Source organism: Magnolia sinica, chromosome 9 (assembly GCF_029962835.1).
Source record: "Magnolia sinica isolate HGM2019 chromosome 9, MsV1, whole genome shotgun sequence".
NCBI lineage: Eukaryota > Viridiplantae > Streptophyta > Magnoliopsida > Magnoliales > Magnoliaceae > Magnolia > Magnolia sinica.
The window spans coordinates 7,171,341-7,191,807 of NC_080581.1; the positions used below are offsets into that span (position 1 = coordinate 7,171,341).

The window sequence follows — 20,467 nt, forward strand, 5'->3', positions numbered from 1 at the left end:
TGGATTATCACAGCCCGTCCGTTTTCAAATCTTTGTAGTTTTCAAGGCAACTAACCATTTTAAAAAATGACTAACCGTTTCGGATTAAAAATCTGATAGTTCTCAGTCACCTATAAAGTCATGTATTATTTCAGATCCATCGCACCTAGGCTTAACTAGCGCCACTGCCCACGCCCGAGCATACGTGCGTGTGTTACTACGTTCTTATTAATTTATATAAGTTAAAAAAGCTACTTTATTTGCAAGTATCCAAACGAGCCCCTGATGAACAGCCCAGATCTTGTGGATAATTGGTGGTTGGGCAGCAGTCATGCATAAGCGTCGTGGTCCCTGATCCGGCTATTTGTTTTGGCCCATCATGGCCCAGACACTCTGTACTAGTCAACCGGCCGTGGACGGACTTCAGCCCATGCCCACTGACAGCCCTAACCATTAGGCCTGTGTGCGTCGGACGAGAGAAAACCTCTTCTTAATAACTAAATAAATAAAACATATGCGTGGAAAAATGAGAACAGATCTGGACCGTTCATCAGATGGGCCCTTTCAAGGAGTCTGTATCTCCAAAATCACGTCAATGGAACACAATCTGATGGATAATTTCCCATATGTTCACGTGTCAGCCAACGTGGACCTATCAATGATAAGCTGTAGAGCCCTTCATGGTGGGGCCCACCCAATGAATTGTAGATGTCATCGATGCGTGCCACCCGTAAGGTTTTGATTGGGAAACGGATTGGCTACTCCCCCTGCCACCAGCCGATGGCTGGTTGTCAGTGCTTCGTGGGCCCCACCATGATGTATGTGTTTCATCCCTGCCGTCCATCTATTTTCTGTGCTGTGGTCCACTTGATAGTTTGGTCTTTCTTATTTTAAGTCTCAAGCCTTAGTACGAGCTCGAAAAATGGATGGACGGTTTTGATATAACAGATACCTCATGATCAGACCCACGGAACTTGCTGACGTCAATCGAGCATCTATATAGTCCGCTTTCCACCCGACCCACCGCTCTCAAGAAACTCTCGTCACTCCGCTCTCAAGAAACTCTCGTCTCTCTGCTCAAGAATCTCTCCCTCCCTCACCACATTTTCCTTCGCTCTCAAGAAACTCTCGTCTCTCCGCTCTCAAGAAACTCCCGTCTCCTCAAGAATCTCTCCCTCCCTCACCACATTTTCCTTCGCTGTCCTCATTCCCTGCTCAGCCATGTCGTCTTCATCGGCATCGTCCATCAAAGAGGCCAACCTACAGTTTGTCAAGATCATCAGCAACAGTCAAAGAGCCATTATCCGTCAACTCCGCGACCGCTGCACTGGCGAATTCCACGCCGTCAAGGAATTCGTTGATCGCCCCATTTCAGCAATCGGCCGTCTCCAAATCTACCGCGAGAACGAGTACCTCCGCGATTCTAATAGCCCCTTCATCGTCAAGCACCGTGGTAATTTTGGAGAGGGGGACGAATTCAAAATCGTCCTCGAATACGTGGACGGCAGCAACATTGGCTCCTGCGGTCCCATCCCTGAGCCAACACTCTCCAGGTACGCCCACCAGATCCTTCAAGGGCTCAACTACCTTCACAGCAAAAGGATCGTCCACGGCGACGTCAACCCTGAGAATATCCTCATCAATGGTGAGGATCAGGTCAAGATTTGTGGTCTTGGTAATAGCAAGAAGCTGCCCGGGGAGACGGTCACCTTTGAGAGATGGAAAGGGACGTCGTATGGATACAGGTGCCCAGACAAGCTCCGCGAATACCCTTGTGATGGATATGCCAGTGACATATGGGGCTTCGGAATGACTATTCTGCATGGCCATATTGGGAGACATCCGATCATGGGCCCATATGCCAACCAAAATCCCGAGTTAATGTACCAACTGTACGTGTGGGAAGAAAAACAGAGGCCGCTGACGCGAGAAGACTCATCAGAGGATTTCAAGAAATTTATATCGCATTGCATGCATAAAGAACCGTCTGATCGGTGGAAACCAATAAAACTGTTGGAGCATGCATTCATTACTAAGCACCAGGACGGTAACAATGCCCAGCATTTGAATGATCAGAATCCACATGAAGAACCTTCTTCGTCATCTCACACTGCTCAGTGAATTTTTCTATCTGATTCCGTTTTTACCCTTTTCTTCGATCTATCCTTCTCTTTGCTGCATTTTCTTTTGTTTGTTTTTCTACCCTTTTCGTGGCTAAATTTTTCTCTCTCTTTTCTTTTTACTGATTTGCCCTTTTGCTGCTGGATTGTTGGTGTATGATAAGATGATGTGAAACGTGGATATATTGGGAAATTAGAAATGTCGAAATGGGAATTCTCTTTCTTGTTATTGTTTTCTTTGTATCTTTGACGGTTTCGTTCGTTTGGTTACCGTTATTTCTTTTTTAGAAACACTTTAATACTCTGGCGGACTATGATAGTTCATACTCATGCAGTTAGAAATTGTTGATCTGGGACTCGCTGATATCAAATGTAACCGTTCATTTTGTGGTCCCAGTCGTAAGAAGATTATTACAATGGATTGATGTGGCCAATAGGCTATTGGTGAACATTCAACTAACCGGTGCGTATTAATCAACGGTTGAGATCATCCGATTGATACGATCTTAGGATTATATACTAATCTATGGAGGGTCCCCCGGTCGAACTCCGTTGGCGTTGAGGCATTTCTTGATATGATCTTCAACAGGAGAAGATGCACACGTGTGCTCGGGCTTTTAGTTTGTACTAGTGAAGCCCATCATCCAGTGATCCAGACCATTGATCTGTTGGGAGCCACTGTGAATAAACCATTCCCTAAATATATCATCGACGAGACAATCCCAGCCCTTCCATTTGTGGGTTATACAATTGATGTAGAGAGGGTCATGAAAAGTTACATGGCCAAGATGGATCAGAAGGAAGAGGAGGGTTAGGAGAAGGAGAGATTGGACAGTGGTGATTGTCATTTGCGTGAGAGAGAGAGAGAGAGAGAGAGAGAGAGAGAGAGGGAGGGAGGAGTGAAAAGCTGTTGTTGTGAAGGAGAGAAAGAGAAGCGGGTGAAAGAGGCTGGGGCTTTGGTTTTGGTGGTTTGAATATATCAAGAAATGACGCCAATGCCCTTTATGTAGTGTTGAGAGAGAGAGAGAGAGAGAGAGAGAGAGAGAGAGAGAGAGAACAACCCCGTCTAATGAAAGTTTGTTAATTCCACACGTTTGCACGCTTCCAGGTATGAAATACGTGTGAGAGATCTGAGCTTTCTATATGTTTGGAAATAAATGCTTCGATGGGCCACAACAGTACATATCCATGGAGTGGATCAGCCTCGACGTGGTTTGGCTAGTGACCCAGCACCAGCCAGCTAGCTTGTGCCAAAGCTCCGTGAGCCCCACCATGATGTATATGTTTTATCCAAGCCGTCCATCTAATTTTCCAGCTCATTTTAGGCCATGAACTCAAAATTGAGGGAGATTCAAAGACCAAGCAGACCACACTACAGGAAACAGTTGGGATAATGACGTCCACCTTTCAATTGACGGGTTGCAAAAAGACTCGCAAGAAGAGAAATGCAGCAAGGGTCCACGTTCAATCTGCTAAGGGCCTAAGATTTGTGCAAGTGGACACCATGGTTTGATGATCTAGACTGTCCATAAATGGGGATCATTTCTATAGCCCGCGGAATTGCACAATCTACGAGAAATTTTATGAGAGACGCCAGTCAGGCGAGGACATTTAGGATATCGAGGGCATTTTTGTCATATGTCATGCATGGTGGGGTACACTCAATGAACAGCCCAGATCTTGCAGATAAGTGGTGGTTGGGCTGCGGCAGTGCATAAGTATCACAGGCCATGATCTGGCTTGTCATGTGTCATGCATGGTAGGGTAGGGGGTGTTTAGCCCATAAAAGTTGCTTTACATTATCTTGATTTCTACTTAATCAGGAGATCCACTAACAAGAAAAGAGGGCTTTAGCCTCTGTTCAAAACTGTGGCTAAAAATGTAAACAGGCTAAAGCCTTTAGTCTCAATTATCCAAACCGATGTTGAAACCCCCGTGGCTAAAGGCTTTCCTCAGTTTTAGCAACCGAGGCTAAAATGACTTTTATAGCCTCCGTTCTTCAAGTGATGCTAAAAGAATCTTTTTAGCTTCAGTTTTCTCAAAATGAGGCTAAATCAAAATTTTAGCCTCCATTGTTTTCGACTGTGACTAAATCTAAATTTTAGCCTCAATTGCCTCCAATCGAAGCTAAATCTATTTTTAACCTCGGTTCTCAACAACCGAGACTAAAGCCTTTAGCCATGAGAGTTGTAGTCTCAGTTTAGGTAACTAAGGCAAAACTGAGACTAAAGATAGATTTAGCCTTTGTTGGCATCAACTAATGCTAAATTCAATTTTTAACATCATTTATCAATAATCAAGGCTAAATCTAGTTTCTATCAACAAAAGCTAACAATATTATAATCAACCAATGACTGAACCTGTGCATGTTTCACCCATTTAACATCCATCAAGACAACAATCAACAAAACAATTAATGGTGTATTTAGAGTTTTCAAAACAAACAAACTGCTACATAGCCTTCCACATGAACTGTTTCAGTAAGGTCCCCTTCCACATGACTATTTTCTCTCAGATCGGATCAATCGGTGGGTTTGTAACCTGAGCAAACATCTACTTGAAATACTCAAATGTAAGTTTCTCTCTGTTGGACATCACAGCCAAAGGAGCATCATTTCCCATTGAGCCAAGAGCCTCAGTACCATCTTTTGCCATGGGCAACAACGGCATCTCCAGGGCTTCTACAGTGTACCTGAATAAGGAAACTCAACATAAGCAATTTCACTCATTGTCAACAATAGAATAATGAGAAAACATTTTCCCATGATGCTAAAGCAGCTAAGAATTGTTGCTATTTTAATGAGAAGAGAGAACTAACTCACAATGTCGAGAGACCAGTTAGTTGTCCACCAAATTGGCCACCCAATTCGCCCTGAAGTTGATTGCGACTCACGTTTCTACACTCACCACCAATACCACTGCTTAATTCTCAGGTTTCCGATATAAATTCATAATAGAATTAAACAAAAAAGGTGCCAAACTTACAATCAGTGTTCGAAGTATTAACAAATCTTCCAAGACAATTGTTTAGTCATGCTAAAATGATGTTGAAGAGAAAATATTAACAAATCTTCCTTCCAAACGTAGCGATTTTCTCTATCAGTTTTGCCCGATCATATCTGCAGTAGTGCCAGTCCCTGCCCTTCTGGTACAAGAAAGATCATGAATTCATCTTTTCTAGGCCATCGCTACCTATAAATAGTAACATACAGATCAAGCACAGAAATATGTAGCCATCATACCAATCGCTACCTATAAATAGTAACATACAGATCAAGCACAGAAATATGTAGCCACCATACCAATCAACTAACTGCATTTTGCACAAACATAGAAATATCATAGAAAGTAACATTTAGGTGAATGCCAACAGAACACCCAACTGCAATTAAATTGTGTCGTATGACATCGAACCAACCAATTTAGGTAAGAAAATATCCATTAGGCAACATGCATTCGAATTACATTTCAGCAACTGCCATTATGACAAGAAAATCCAATGAAACATTCAATCTGCCATTTGTCAATTGATAGTCACTGAGACTTTACCCTGATTTGAGTTTAACAGCTATACTTAAGTACTGATACATTCTGGTTTACTAAAATAACAGGAATGGAAAATGAAAGAAATGTTAGAAGAACTCACAATAATCTCAAAGAAACAATAACATACCTGCAAGAGAGACCCCTCAGCACTCAAACAGACATGCCTTCTTTTGCAGTAACACCGCTCGGGCTAGAAGCACCCGTTCCCAGTGCCCTGCAATTCTATGCACCCTCCACCTAGGTTGTTCCGTTGCCATCCCGAAACCAGGATCACAGGGATTTTTCGCAAGCCTCTTCACCCAATCCACCATTCCCAAATCAGCTGCAAGAACTGAAATCAGCAACTCTGACCAAGACAGCAGCGTCCTGTGGACCTCAGAAGATGGAAAGGGTGTGTGGAGGAACCATCCAATTTCATTTTGCTGTTATACTCCTTCAGGAATTTTGGAAGAAACATGAGATGGTAATCATGGCACCAAACAACATCCCCATCTTCATAATGCCTGGCCACCATATCAGCAAACATTTGGTTTGCCTTTTTATATGAATCAAACTGAGGCTGGAGACTGTGGGTCGTTGCAGGCCTACAATCTTCATGTGGAAGCCCAAGGTAATTGAAAAGACGCCACAAGATATGGTCACAATAGCCGTCATAGTACAGATTAACTGTCTCCTTACCAAGGAAGATCGGAACGCATTTCTGTTTGCAATGAGTGAAACACACTTCATAAGGCAATCCAAAACCAGAAATGTTAACATTGACTCTTCACAGAGGAAAATCTATGTCAACCCATAAAACTAAGGTATCAAACTCTTAATGCTAGATCTAAAGGGAAACAGCCAATATATTTATAAATTCAAAGCCAAAAACAAGTTAATAATGAAAATTACATCTCACAAACCTTTTCTGCTAGTGCTTTGGTAAGTGATTGCTGCCCAATTTCATCCGGTACATATAGACCAGCCCATCCAATCCATTTTGCCTCAAGCTCCTTCACACCTTTGACAAAATGTGAGAAAAGTGAAGTGATGCTCTGTATTATCCCATTATGTAAAAAGGTATACTGGGAAGACTAAATTCTTCTCTTAGCATATATTCCTAATTGATCAGTTTAAAACATATCAAGAGACCATCCTTAAACACTGACAGCCAGCAGTTGGAAAAGGGGGAGTTTAGCATTAAACCTTGCCACCACGAAAAGATTTTATTTTCCAGTGCAACGCATCATTTTCAGGTTATGCTGCAGAACCCATGGAAGTCCTTATATTGGGGGTTGTTGCATCTGCAGGTACAGGTAGCTCAATCTCCACATTTGTAGCTGTGCTGTATAATGAAGCAGAGCAAAATCAGGAGAGTAACAAATCAAATTTCCCCTATTGACACTAAGAAGAAAGTGTCCAGCAGCAAAAAACCATTGGCCAGTGACAATATAAATGCACCTGCGCTCCTTGAACTGACTCCTCGCCTTTACCATGATCTCTATATGACTTCTCGAATGCCTTTCAACTTGAGCTTCGACCTAGATCAAAGGTTTGACCTGAAACCGAAGATGGAATTAGCCTCAATAAACATTGTAAGTTCTGAAACTGGGTTGGCGGTAGTAGCAGCATTAGCCAATACACATTGCGGAAGCAAAACATAAACCTGACTACTGAGTCTGTAGGTCATCAAATCAAGGATCCATCGGGCGGAATGAAGGATATTGTCCTGTCATTTTCAAAACGGGCCAAACGCACACACCTAGACCAAAAGTGAGCAGTCAGAATGCAAGTTGCCACAGAACACAACAAGTAGTCTCTCATTGCGATGGTTGATAAACAATCAGAAAGAATCAAACTAAAACAACGAGTTCGCAACATACTGATGAAACTTGATATCATCCAGATCAATGGCTTTTCCCTTTGTTGTTCGACCTTGAGCCTCCAAAAGGAGTCTGTCATTCAGTCCAAGCTTACACTCTGGCATACCACTGTCATAAACGATGCATTATTAGTCTCCATGAACGAAAACCAAGGAAAAAATATCATATTCTCAACCCAAAAAATGAAGAATCTTGAAAGGGGAAAAAAAAAAGCTTCACACAAACCCTTTCCCCTAACACCAACTCCCATTGTGCATGATTTAACAAGAAATATATTACTCAATTTCTATAAGAATATTAGTATTATAGTTGCATGAAGCATGGAGCAAAGTGGCAACAGATTCTGGTACAAGAGAAGGGAAGTGTCCCTTTTAAACTGTTAGCAAGTATGAAACAGCTAGCAAGTGGGAGGAGTGTGAGTATGAAGCCTGATTCGAAGCGGGACCAGCACCTTCATAGAAGGATCGTGCATCTAAGATTAGTAGCTGCAACTCTTTCATCAAGTCAAAATGCTATGTTTTAGAATTGTGTGCTATAGAACCCGAAAGGCATTTCTCTGCTCAAAGGCCAAATCATAGAGATATGAAATAATGACATAATTTCAACATGTAGAGATTACTGGAGGATGATACATTGTTCTTGATTTTTTTTGATTTTTTTTGAATTATCTATATTTCTAATTCTCAAAAAAAGAAAAGAAGTGAACAACATCTAACTGAGTGATTGATTTTAAAAGAGACTACACAGAGAATGACAATCCACCTCAAATATGTCCTCATTTCAGCTATAATCATCCTATACTGGTGAAAAATCAGCAATCCAGACAGCCAAGATTGTATTCTTGGATTGGAGATGTGATTTTTGTGTCTTACTGTGAATTTGAACTGATAGTTGCTGAATTCTGAACAGATTCCACACGTCAGAGCTTGTAAATAGATTTAGTACAAAAACTAATGCATTATTGATGCGGACTTAGATATGTAATGCCTGGTCCAATGCAGTTCCCTAGTTGGTGCACTCCCAAAAGGGCACAACAATTAAACCATATGCCAAAAGATAATGACATTTGAATCCTTTTTCTGTTTTCTACTTCCACACTATTTCAATTTTCACATCTCCCCAAAGAAAAGAAAAGTAACTATTTCACGTCTCGCTAAAGAAAAAAATAACTTTCTCATGTCGCCTTATTGATCAGCAGCAATTCATCATTTCTTCTAAACAAGATATTTAAGAATCTAGAAGAGATGGAACACAAAATAAAAAGGTGGGACTGCTCACCTTTACTCGAAGTTCCTTCATTGGATGAGGTATCAGTAAAGCTCGGATTGTGGTAACAATAGGCCCCTAACATGGAAGAAGGGAATATATGTAACAATCTAGAAGCATTGTACAATACTTTTTCTTTCAAGAAAAGGAAAGAGAAAAAATAAAATATAATCTAAAACACATGAAGGTTTAATCGTCTACATCATGTCTAAAACAAAAATCCCCCATATAAATAGCAGATCTGAATGCAATGTAGTTTCCACGAGTACGAATTAGCCATGCAACCCATATAAATATACAATTTTGTGTTGAGTGAAAGCAGAGAAAGAAGGGATTCTGTAGTTCTTACCATTTGGGTAATCCTCTTATAGCACTAGTGCCCATGGACGACAAGTAGTCGCTCCAGAAACCGGAACTGAGCAATAGAGAAGTCACTAGGTGGTTGTTCTTGGCATTGTCATGGCCTTGGATTGATCTCAGCATGCAAAAGAGAGTCAGCTCTTGGATTCTTTTGTGTGTCAAACACATAAATACACATAAATATGACTTTGACCTGAAAAAAATAAAAATAAAAATCTTCTATGTAATTACTGAGAACCATCGTATCCGCAAGGCAGATTGAACCCAGATCATCACAGTCAAGATCATTTGCTGTGAGTATCTCCATGATGTGGTTTCTGTTGTCCCGAAACTGGATCACTTCCATGTCTTCTTCCAGTTGGGATTTCCAGTTGAGAAGGTGGGTCTCATCTTCAGGTGGCTTGATCTCAATGTTGTAAGGGAATAGAAGAGTCATCCACAACTCTATAATCATTCCCTGGATCCAACATCCTTGAACCAAGGATCAATATTGGTCCTGATAGTTTGCTCAGAATTTTCCAGAATAAAGTGTATATCCTTTGCGATCTAAATAGAAACTCTTCAACATTCCTGATGTAGAGGAGAATGAGATTGGTTTTCGATACTGAAATCAGAACCTGTACAGTGAAATCAACATTTATATGCACCCATCAACCACTCTTTGAACTGCTAAACACACCCTGGAACCTACATTTCATGAATAGTTTCTAACATCTTACATTAGAAAGTCATTCAGGCTGCATTTGGCTCATGAGCATTTCACAGGCATGGAAAAACAAATTTATGACTTTGGAATTTCTACTCTTAGGCTCTTAGTAGGTTTCTGTAAATTGTGAAATAAGAAGAAAAATCTCTTTAGTGGCAACCAAATGTACTCTAAAACTAATCACCAGGCCGTAATAAAATGCAATTCCAATCATTTAAAACAAGGTTTTCCCGAAATGTGGCATGGACCACAAATGTACTCTAAGACTAATAACCAGTCCGTAATAAAAGTTGCTTTACATTATCTTGATTTCTACTTAATCAGGAGATCAGTACGTTTGGTAATCTAAAAAGTAGAAAAGCATATTTGATTTTCAACATCACAAGTAATTACCTCGAGAGACTATTTAGTTCCCTCACATTCATCATGGAGGGTGCACCTTGGTTGTGGGCCATTCATCATTAGGAACTAACCTTTTAACCTGCACAGTTCATTAGGTATATAGGACCTACATTTGATGTTAGTCATTCATCATGTGAGGCCCACCACCAATGTTATTGTCCATCATGTGTAATCCATCTTCAATATCCACTAGCCATCATGTCAGGCCCACCTTTGATATTGACCATCCATCATGTGGGCCTGCCTCCAATGTGGGCCATCTATCATGTGGGACCCGCCTTGGATACGGGCTACTCATCATTAGGCCGACCTTTGATGTGTATTGTCCATCATGTGGGGCCTACCTTGATGTGGATCATCCATCATGTGGGGCCCACCATTATTAATTGCCTTGCCCATCATGTGGAGCTCACCCTTGATGTGGATAGCTCATCATGTGGGTCCCACGTTGTATGTGAGTTTCTCATCATGTGGGGCTTGCCTTGGATGCAAGCCATTAATCATTAGGGGCAGACCTTTTTTATATGGATTGTATGTGGGACCACCTTGCCATGGGCTATCATCATGTAATGCTCACTAGATCATTTACTCATTCGTTGGATGATTTTCAATCTTATGAACTCAGAAAAAAGGGTTTGTAGTCACAAAAAGCATATTCTCTTAAATAATTTTTCACCCGCCAAAACATAAGAAATAAGTTACTTTTGAAAATTGAAAAGCAATAATTAAAATAAATTTTTTTTTTTTTAAAAAAAAAAAAAAAAAACACTTATAAAAATAAGTTAATTTTTCTAGAAAATAATCAAAGTACACTAACTTATTTAATAAAAGTAACTTATTAACTTATATAAGTTAAAAAAGCTACTTATTTGCTAGTATCCAAACGGACCCTTAATGAACAGCCCATATCTGGCAGATAATAGGTGGTTGGGCAGCAGTCATGCATAAGCATCATGGTCCATGATCCGGCCATTTGTTTTGGCCCATCATGGCCTAGACACTCGGTACTATGTTTTTCACTTTGTCAGTCAGGCGTGGACGGACTTCAGCCCTGACCTTTGACAGCCTTAGGGGGTGTTTGGTGCATGGGATTAGATAGGTTTAGGTGGGATGGAATTAGCACAATGTAATAATTACATGGTGCCAGGATTTTTGTGTAATACCATGGCTTGGAGGCCATCCCACTCCATGTTTGGAAGAGAAATGAAAATGTAGATCCTGGTTTTACCAACAAACGTGTTTGGGTTAAATTGCGGGGAAGCTGTGGATCCACCGTCCCTAGCGCGTGTGGAATAGAAACGGATTAGCTACTCACCCTGCCACTAGCAGTCATTGCTCTGTGGGCCCGATTTCTCCATAGAACCGAGGAGAAAAGTCTACATTTTAGCCTCAGTTGCATAAGAACTGAGGCGAAAGGTCTACTTTTAAGCAGACGAAGAAGCTTGTAGACGACAAATTCACAACGCTTGGTGGCTATGGTTGCACTTAGGTTTTCTCATCCAAGTCAATCCAGACCTGGGATGTTTAAGGCAGTTACAAGGTCATGGAAAGAAAGGAATTTCTTTGAAATCTCCTCAACTAATTTTATTTTTTTTAAAATACACTAAAAAATAAGTATGATGAGGGAGATGGTAATGTGGAAAGAACTTCTAATTACCATAGCTTGTCACACTGGAAGATATCTCCAAACAAGGTAGTTGTCCCACTGTAGCTCCAGTAAATCCATACACTGAGTTCGCACTTATCTGAAAAATCAACACACATTCCAGAAGGAACAGAGCATCAGAATATCACAAGGGTAGATTCACATGAAAAGAATGGTTGAATAGAAAACAAAAGGATGGTGGTGAGTTTTACTTTCAGAGCCAGCTGACGACCATTCAGTACAGCCTTCTCAAATGGATCCTTTGCTTCCTGAAACATGATATAACTTGTAATTAACCATCTAAAGAATGCAAGATTAACACAACCAGAAAGGGTTTAATCATTGATCATCAACAATAAGCATGCAAGAAACGATGAAATAAAGACGTATGCACAGGCGCGCGCACATATATAAAAGTAAATTGTACAGTGCTCAATAACAGCTAGAAATGTAAAATACATTCATCATAATAAAATAAACTAAAACACCTTAAGATCTGCTTTAGCCCTTTTACGAGCAGCCAATAATTCTTCGAGAATTTCTGGAAGTATGCCCTGAAAGAGAAATGACCTCTATGTCATTATCTGAGAGCATATGTATTTACATGTCCATGGCTCTGCACAAAATGTACAAGCCTTCATCTAACAGCTGGCCATGGCTTCAGAGAACAAATTGAAACATTTAGTGACAGATTAGTAACAGAACCTTCTGTAAATTTGGTTTAACAAAAGTTTCACCAGATGGAGTTTTATTGACATATTCTGGGGGCAAGTTGAACTTATGAACATCCTCAGGTGTTACCTTCACATAGACCGCAGGACGTAAACATCACATAGTATATAGGCGATACAACTGCTGTGTTGAATGTGTCAAGGGCCTGCAGTTAAATATTAGAATATTTAAATACATTTACACAGCACAATCATACAAACACCAAGGAGAACAAATAACTAAAAGCCAAGCCCATAAAGAATAGCAGGCATTTAGGAAATAACTCTGTATTTAGTCATGTATTCAGGAAATAACTAACATTGATTTATTCCAAAAAAAATAAATCTGTTGAATGCTGGAATTTATATTTTTGGAGGTTGAATTATTGTCCTAGCTGCCGGAAAATGACATATCACTGCTGAAGACAGTTATAAGGATTCCTAGTTGCACAAAATCAATTCCCAGTTATAAAAAATTTATCTGCATTCTGGAAATTATTTAAATTGCTGGAGATTGAGAAGTTCAGGTTGCATCTCACCTCTCTTCCTGTAAGAATGCCTAGATCTTCCAAGTTTGCTCTCTATTTTCTCCAAAACCTGCATTACATCTATCATGTCCAGTCTCTAGAAACAACTAATCAAGCTATACAAGATGTACTTGGGACGCAGTCCACCAATACAATCAAAACATACAGTCCAAAAAGGTGACAAAGCAGTTTTAAATTGTTCCCACTAGATGAGATCATAACCCTGCATTTGCAAAATCATATTCTTGAAATTTAACCAAACTAAAAAGAAAGTGACGAAGCAAGATCAAAACAAACCTAACTCTGAAATTTTCTGTGCCAGCTAGAACTCCAAAAAAAACGTTTACAGCAATCATACAAATGGAATTAGATAGAATAAGATATATAATCCATAAATGGCATAGCACCATATAAGGTTATCAAGTGTAATCACACAACAGGAGGAAGGGCATCTCACCCAGAAATTCCCCATCGCGGGAACCAGGCAATAAACTGCAGCTATATTTCATAAAAAATCATCATAACATCATGCATATGGATCTGCAATTTATAGCACAGCCTTCCAGTACATTCTGGAATGTCTGTCTTTCTATCACAAGCTGAACAACTCCAAAAATCCAAATATAGAAATAAATTCTACAGAACAACCAAATATTTATCTCTACTAACGGGGTTGGCTATACAAATTGATTCCACCATCACTACAACAAAACTGCCCTTTTTAGGATAGTTAGGACCATTGATCATAGAATAGATATTACAGGCTGAAATTTTCAAATCAATTAGTTCAGAAGAAACATTGTTCGATACTGACTAATGGATAAGTTGATCATACCTCTAACATCCCTCACTAGTTCTCTTTGTTCAGTTCCTGATGCTTGATTTGAAACTCAACCATAGAGGTGAAGCCCACCACTATGCGATTGTGGGGACCTGTTCAGACTGTTTGAATTCCACGCCCTTCTCATCATTGATAATGGATCAGATCTTGCTCATGTTTTGCGAGTGTTGTGAATGGCTCTAGATCATTTTAACCTACAGCTGGTTACAGGTAATGTTAATCTTCCTGCCATCCCATGCATAAACTTTTGGAAAAACATGCAGAGGGTCAGACCAACCTGATGGATGGTTTGGATCTGGCACCTAGCTATGTGCCATGTGCCATGTTTGTGGTGTGAAAATGAGCTTCATTGAACATGCCAGGTGCACTTAGCAAAGCTCTAGAAAATATCTATTAAAAAGGAAGAGAAATAGAGCAATACCTGAATTGTGTGCAAATATAGAAAAATCTCCAGTCCAATTTCCAGCCGCATCCTCTTCAAGGAACTTGACATTCATGGGACTAAAACGGCCTGAAATGGAAAGAGGCGTAGAGATAAACAATTAGTCTATGATAAAATTAGAAAGCAGGGTAATCCCTGTTCAAGATAAATAAAAACTGGACGATAGCAAAAATATAGTGTTTACCTTTTCAAGAGGTCTTGTCGACGAACTAATAGTGAATGAATCAAACATAGAGAAAGATGGAGCAGTTATGCTCTTTCATAGGTTGTATAACCAACCATAAAACATTTGCTTATGTGCCATTTAACAACCAAGCCCAAATGGCTGGAAGGAAAACTAAGATAACAATGATGAATGAGGTAGAATATAAGTTTAAGATGGGTAAGATATACTTGAAAGGCGTAATAACAACTGTAATTACCTGATATGCAGCAATCGGTAAAGCAGAGTTCTCTCGAAGAAGTAAATATGACATGACTGGTTTCACCTGTTAGTAAGACCAAATTAAATTTTAGTATATAAAAGAAGATTAATTCAAATGCATGGCAAAATAGTGATATTTGTGCTTAACCAAGGGCAAGACTGACTTTTTCTGTTGACTGCTTAAGGATCTATTAGTGTAAGCAGCTCCAAGTCATGCATAAAATAAGGAGGTGGAGTTTGGGAAATAGTATAAAACCAAGACGTTTCTATTCCATATCCCAAAAGCAAGCAGCCATGTGAAAAAAAAAACTACAAAACATACCTTCTCCTTCGTAAACTTCTTTTTCTTTTCCTTTGGCAGCACAGGTGACTTCAAAGAGGTTAGAGACACCTTCGAACTTCTTTTTTTAATTTATAATTGACTGTATATTTTGGTCCATTCAAAATTTGAATTTGTATTGTTGGAATTCCAATTAATCCTTACAATTAGTATTCTATCAATCAATTTTTTGAAAATAAATATATTCAGACCATTATATTTATAAATGCTTACTGTGTGAATGAAAAACATATACACTGAAAATTTCATATTAAAAAATTTCACATGAGATCAATTTAACATACATTAAAAAATAAATAAAATGCATCCTCCCTTTCTTTCTCATGGCTAAACCAGGGACCTCAATCACGACTAGTAATTGGATTCTTGAGAATTTCAGTGCATTATTTGTGTTTGACAACTTCAAATTTGAATCCAATCTATAAGAATTTGAGAAGTAGCCTTTTAGAAAGGATAGTAAATGGCTTAAAATCAGGAATTGAATTCCAGCCAAATTCTAAATTGCCAATAGTGAAACTTAGCTTAGGAATTAAATTATTATATATTCCAAAGACGATGCTTGGAAGAAAAAATAACTTAGATGCCCTAGAAGAGTGTCATGGATTATAATCAGGCACTTAGCTTATTTGATTATCTGACTATCAGATTGGCGGACATTTATTGGATGATTAAAAATAAAAATTATCCAACATTCTTCTCTCAACAAACAAGTGTACCTGAGTTAGAGTTTAGGACTGCTAGACCAATCAGAAATTTTAGGCTATAACTTAGAGAGACGGGTTCTGCCACATGTACTATGAAGAGGTCTCTGTATCCTATTCTGGTTCCACTAGCTCTGCATGTCAACCACCATAAAAGAAATGAAATATCGTCCAACCCGTTACTGTTGAAAATATAATTTGAAAATTAATATATCCATTGCGGGTGTTATCCACCACTGAATTGTATCTTAGATGATGATCTGAACCGAATCATGTTGTGGATTATATGCTACTAGTGCCATTTGAAGAAAATTGGTTTCGGATGATTGTGCATGAATAGGAACATGGAATATTGAAAAGTAAAATTTTTAATGAGTCATGTTCAAATCCAAGATTCAAAGGTTATAGGATTCAAAGGTTATAGGAACATCAATGATGCATGATTACAAGAAATTAGCAAACATGAACAGTTGAGATCAATATGAGAAAGTACCCTGTGTCTGTTGCAACCTGATAAAAATGCACCCATCATGTCTACTTTCTAATTTAGTATTATTATCTGATAAAAAGCAGAAGGGATGGGGGGTATTTATCAAATCAGTGGGTCTATACAAGAACAGTGATTCCTTACATGTGCGGACATACAAAACATGTGCAGGATTTGTGATGATCAATGAGCAGTAAAGATTAGGTGAATGTATTTCAGCAAAAAATGTTGTGCAAATTGCATGTGACAGATAATTGTAAAAAGAAAGAAAGAAAGAAAAAAAAAAAAAAAACCACCACTACTCACCTCAAGAATAAATCAACAAAACAGTTCGCTCGCTTAAGTTTGTAAAAGTCTGAATTCCATTTGGATTTCAATTCTGAGCTTTAAACCTGCTGCCCCATTTCACGAGAAGCTCTTCAATATCTGCATCCATTCTAGTTCCCTTCCCTCCCCATACCAACATGTGAGCCAGGTCACCCATCGACGAACTGGTAACTTCATGCACGGCCTTGAACCCAATTCTTGTGTAGAACCTAACAAGCTGTGGGACCAGAGTACAAATTGCCAAAACTAGTAAGAAACCAAAGCAGACTCCAACACCCATCTCTGAGAGTTTGAAAATAAATGAAGAGAAAGTAACCATATAGCCTGCTGTGAGAAAGGTTGTCTTCACAGCCAATCTCAACTGTTTGATTTGGTGAGACCCACTGTGGACGGGCCATTGCCTGGCAGCAACATGGGATGCAAGGACAACATCAGCCAAATATCCAGCCCGGCCAAGAAGATCAACAACGCAGCAGTTGGGTAGCAGCTGCTCGCATGGAAGAAAAGAACACCTAGCAGATAAAATCCCAACAATAAGCACCACTGCATGCAATCAAAACTCCAAATGAGACTGAAAACAGATATCATTTACTCCCAGAAGGACATTATACATTAAGAACATAAATGGGTACCTGAGAATTTCACAAATTTCAGGAGAAGAAACCTTCAAAAGAGTTACCTCACTTCTATTATAATAATAAATAAATAAAAACAGAGCTACAGTGAAGAAGAGCCCATGACATCCAACCCCTCGAATAGGTTGGCCCACTACCTCCGATTTTTTTATGTACGTGAGCGTCCTTCTGTCCAGTGAAATGGGTAGCATCTATTATTTTTCTCGTTGAAAAGAATGGTGGCAAAACCTAGCATTGTGAGGCCGTAATGATGTGTTTGTGACATCTAAATCGTCCAATCAGTGCACAGATCTATTCATCGGGTGAGCCATGTAAATTTGGAGTTTTTTTTTTCCCCAATGTTATGGCCCAATTTCCAACTAAGCAAGCCACCAGACAACTACTTCTGGGATGCTTACTGCATCAAGGTTAATTTTCCAAAGCGGTCAAGACAGGTCATCGAATTCAGTGATGTGTTTGTGACATCTAAATCTTTTGGAGCGTCTATCCTCCTTGAAAACCAAGCTTCTAATTCACTCATATGATTCTGCACTAACATGTTAACAACTGGAGGAAATAGAGTCCATATGGTCTTGTTGGTTGAAAACTGTCACCCCATGAAATGTTCATATGCTCCAGACAAGTCAATGTCCAAGATTTGAAACCTTGCTCCCAAGAGGAATTATATAAGACCCCACCATGGCCAATAACCTTTGAATTTCTTATCTACAGATTTATGGCTACGAAAAGGGATTCAGCAAAAGTCAACATTTGACTAAAGGGAGATCCAAGATTCTGGGGCTAAGATATTCCAATCAAGGAAAAAAAAAAATCATAATTGATAACCCAAGTAAGATGTGAAATTGCCTCGCGTTGAAGATCCTACAATTCCTCTGCTCTAGACCAAGGTGATGTTTCAAGATTTACAAGCAAAGCAGCAAGTTAATACTACAAACTACCTGCCTAAGATAAATCAATGCTTGTCTTTGGAAACATCTTTCTCAGGGACCTGAGATTCCAATTCCTTGGGTTTCATCTTCTCTGCAGCCCTAAAAAATAACAATCACAAGGCAATGATGAGTTCTTAAGAGATGTTTATGGTAAAATGATTAACTGATCACAACCACAAGTTCATGCGCAGCATTTGAGAGAGACATGCGCTAGCGTAGCATAGTAGCAATGCAAGGACAGAAAATTGAATCATTGCATGAAAACAATGGTTTCATGAGAATATTGATGTGTCCACAGTTCCCAAACATGGTTAAAAGACTTGGCGACTTGTTCTCAAACTATCTAACTTGAAAGTAACACGATCCAAAGTTGGAGACACTCAATATGGATGCTAAGGGGCCTATTTGATGCATGGGAATCCATGGAATAAAAAGAAGGTAAAGTGTAATCATTAATGTTTCCCCTGGTTTGACTTGAATAGAAAATCATGGATTACATGATATCACTGCACTTTCCCACTTGTACAATCCACAAGCACAAAATTTACGGTGACCATTGTGAGATAAAACAGAAATTTGACTGAACTCCCCTCCTACACATTTCATCGAACAGGTTCCAAGCATGTCATCCAAAGTTCTGTAAGTAATGACATTTGACTAAATTCCCCTCCTACGCATTTCATCGAACAGGTTCCAAGCATCACACAAAGACTTATTCGAACAACAGGCATTTATCAAAACATTGTAAGTATAGGCATTAGGAACTGTGTACCGATCAAGATGCAGATAAAATTCCTGAAAATTTTTGAATTCTCTACAACCCAAGAGTGCACTGAGAAGGAAATTGAGAGATGTGACTATTCTTTGGAAGCCAAAGGAAGGGATTTGGTCGAAGGTGAGGAGGACGGGGCCGGGCATGCAGGAGCAGCCATAGGAGGAGATGACGTGGCAGAAGAGGGATTCTTTGGGGACGAAACGGTGCTGCTACTGCTTCATCTAGAAGAGGATCTGCTCCATGTCGGGGAAGAGCTTGGAGATGATGAGGTTGAACAAGAGGGCGTTGTGGCGGAAGGATTTTGGGGAAGTAAGGTTAGGGTTTTGGATGAGGCAGAGAGCTGGGGCTGAGTTTATATGCTATCCAAACCGTAAGGTCATTCTCAATATGATGAAGTGAAAACGCCAAAAAGAAAGGCTGATACAAAACTCTTATAGCCATGAGAATGTTTCAACAGTTCTCACCGAATCCCCATGGATTCCCTCCGTGTGACCCACTTGAGATTTTTATGCTTCTCATTTTTTGCTTAATGTCCTGAAATAAGCTCGCAAAACGTATGAACGGAATGGATTTCTCATTTACATTGCAGTGGCCCCACCCAGCAATTGCGCTGTAACTGCGAAATGGCTTCGGTAGAAAATCGGCGTACATTGGGTCCTACCCCGCCAGATGATAATCGGTCTAAGAAGGGCTCTGTAGGCACACTGTGATGTAAGCATTTTATCCACACCATTCATCCCCTTTCTCAGATCATTTTACAGTACGATGCCAAAGACGAGGCAGGCCCACAACTCAAGTCGACCACACCAAAGAAAACAACGGTGATAATGACAGCCACCATTGAAAACTTTCAGGGGGCCATCGTGACGTTTATTTACCATCCAGCCTATTCATAAAGTCAAGTATACCTGGATGAAGTGAAAACACAAATATCAACTAGATCTGAAACTTTTACAGCTCCCAAAAAGTTTTTAAATGTGGGCATTCAATCCATACTTTTGTGGCCCACTTCAACATTGGTTCTACCTCGTTTTCGGAATCATGCCATAAAATCATATAAGAAAATGAATGAACAGCGTGGATAAAACCCTTACATCATAATGGGGCTTATAAAGGGCAGGGGTAGAACGTAGCTTCTATTTGAACAGTTACTGATTGGAAACGGTTTACAACCGTTTTTGAACCAAGCACATAGCCGTTCCTAATTAAGATTTTTGGTGTAGTACCCTTTTATTCAAACTAAATTGCTTGTAAATGTGGGTTTTGGTAACAGTCCCCACCTTTAGGGACCTTAGCAACATCACTAAGCCTTTTAAACCGCACATGAGTGACTTATCGTCAATCCGAACCATTCATTGATTAATACATTTAGGGCAAGCCATGGTACAAGAACTAGACCAATCAAATTATCCTTACCTTTAAAAAAAAAAAAAAAAAAAAAAA

At 39.6% G+C, this 20,467-nt stretch overlaps 1 protein-coding gene and 2 long non-coding RNA genes across 4 annotated transcripts; 1 reads left to right on the top strand and 2 right to left on the bottom strand.

Moving 5' to 3' along the window:
- Positions 1–1,200: 1,200 nt before the first annotated feature.
- LOC131256377 (mitogen-activated protein kinase kinase 7-like) lies at positions 1,201–2,100 on the top strand. Its single transcript, XM_058257306.1, has one exon. It carries the CDS (start codon positions 1,201–1,203, stop codon positions 2,098–2,100), a length of 900 nt encoding a protein of 299 aa, XP_058113289.1.
- A 2,311-nt stretch (positions 2,101–4,411) lies between these two features.
- On the bottom strand, positions 4,412–12,949 carry LOC131256787 (uncharacterized). Of its 2 annotated transcripts, XR_009176949.1 has the most exons (13): positions 12,592–12,949; positions 12,375–12,440; positions 12,099–12,155; positions 11,899–11,986; positions 8,786–8,851; positions 7,508–7,615; positions 7,086–7,386; positions 6,831–6,969; positions 6,548–6,645; positions 5,773–5,967; positions 5,085–5,236; positions 4,922–4,996; positions 4,412–4,791 (listed from the first exon to the last, which is right to left on the bottom strand). It is a non-coding gene; the product is annotated as an uncharacterized LOC131256787 (long non-coding RNA). The 2 variants fall into 2 exon arrangements; XR_009176948.1 differs by lacking the exons at positions 4,412–4,791; positions 4,922–4,996; positions 5,085–5,236; positions 5,773–5,967 and adding an exon at positions 6,071–6,345 and having other exon boundaries at positions 6,548–6,969; positions 12,592–12,938.
- A 4,860-nt stretch (positions 12,950–17,809) lies between these two features.
- On the bottom strand, positions 17,810–19,511 carry LOC131256788 (uncharacterized). Its single transcript, XR_009176950.1, has 2 exons — positions 19,022–19,511; positions 17,810–18,348 (listed from the first exon to the last, which is right to left on the bottom strand). It is a non-coding gene; the product is annotated as an uncharacterized LOC131256788 (long non-coding RNA).
- Between the last annotated feature and the right edge of the window lie 956 nt (positions 19,512–20,467).

Coding starts and splice junctions, on each gene's coding strand:
- LOC131256377 (XM_058257306.1), top strand. CDS start 1,201: ATGTCGTCTTCATCGGCATCGTCCATCAAAGAGGCCAACCTACAGTTT.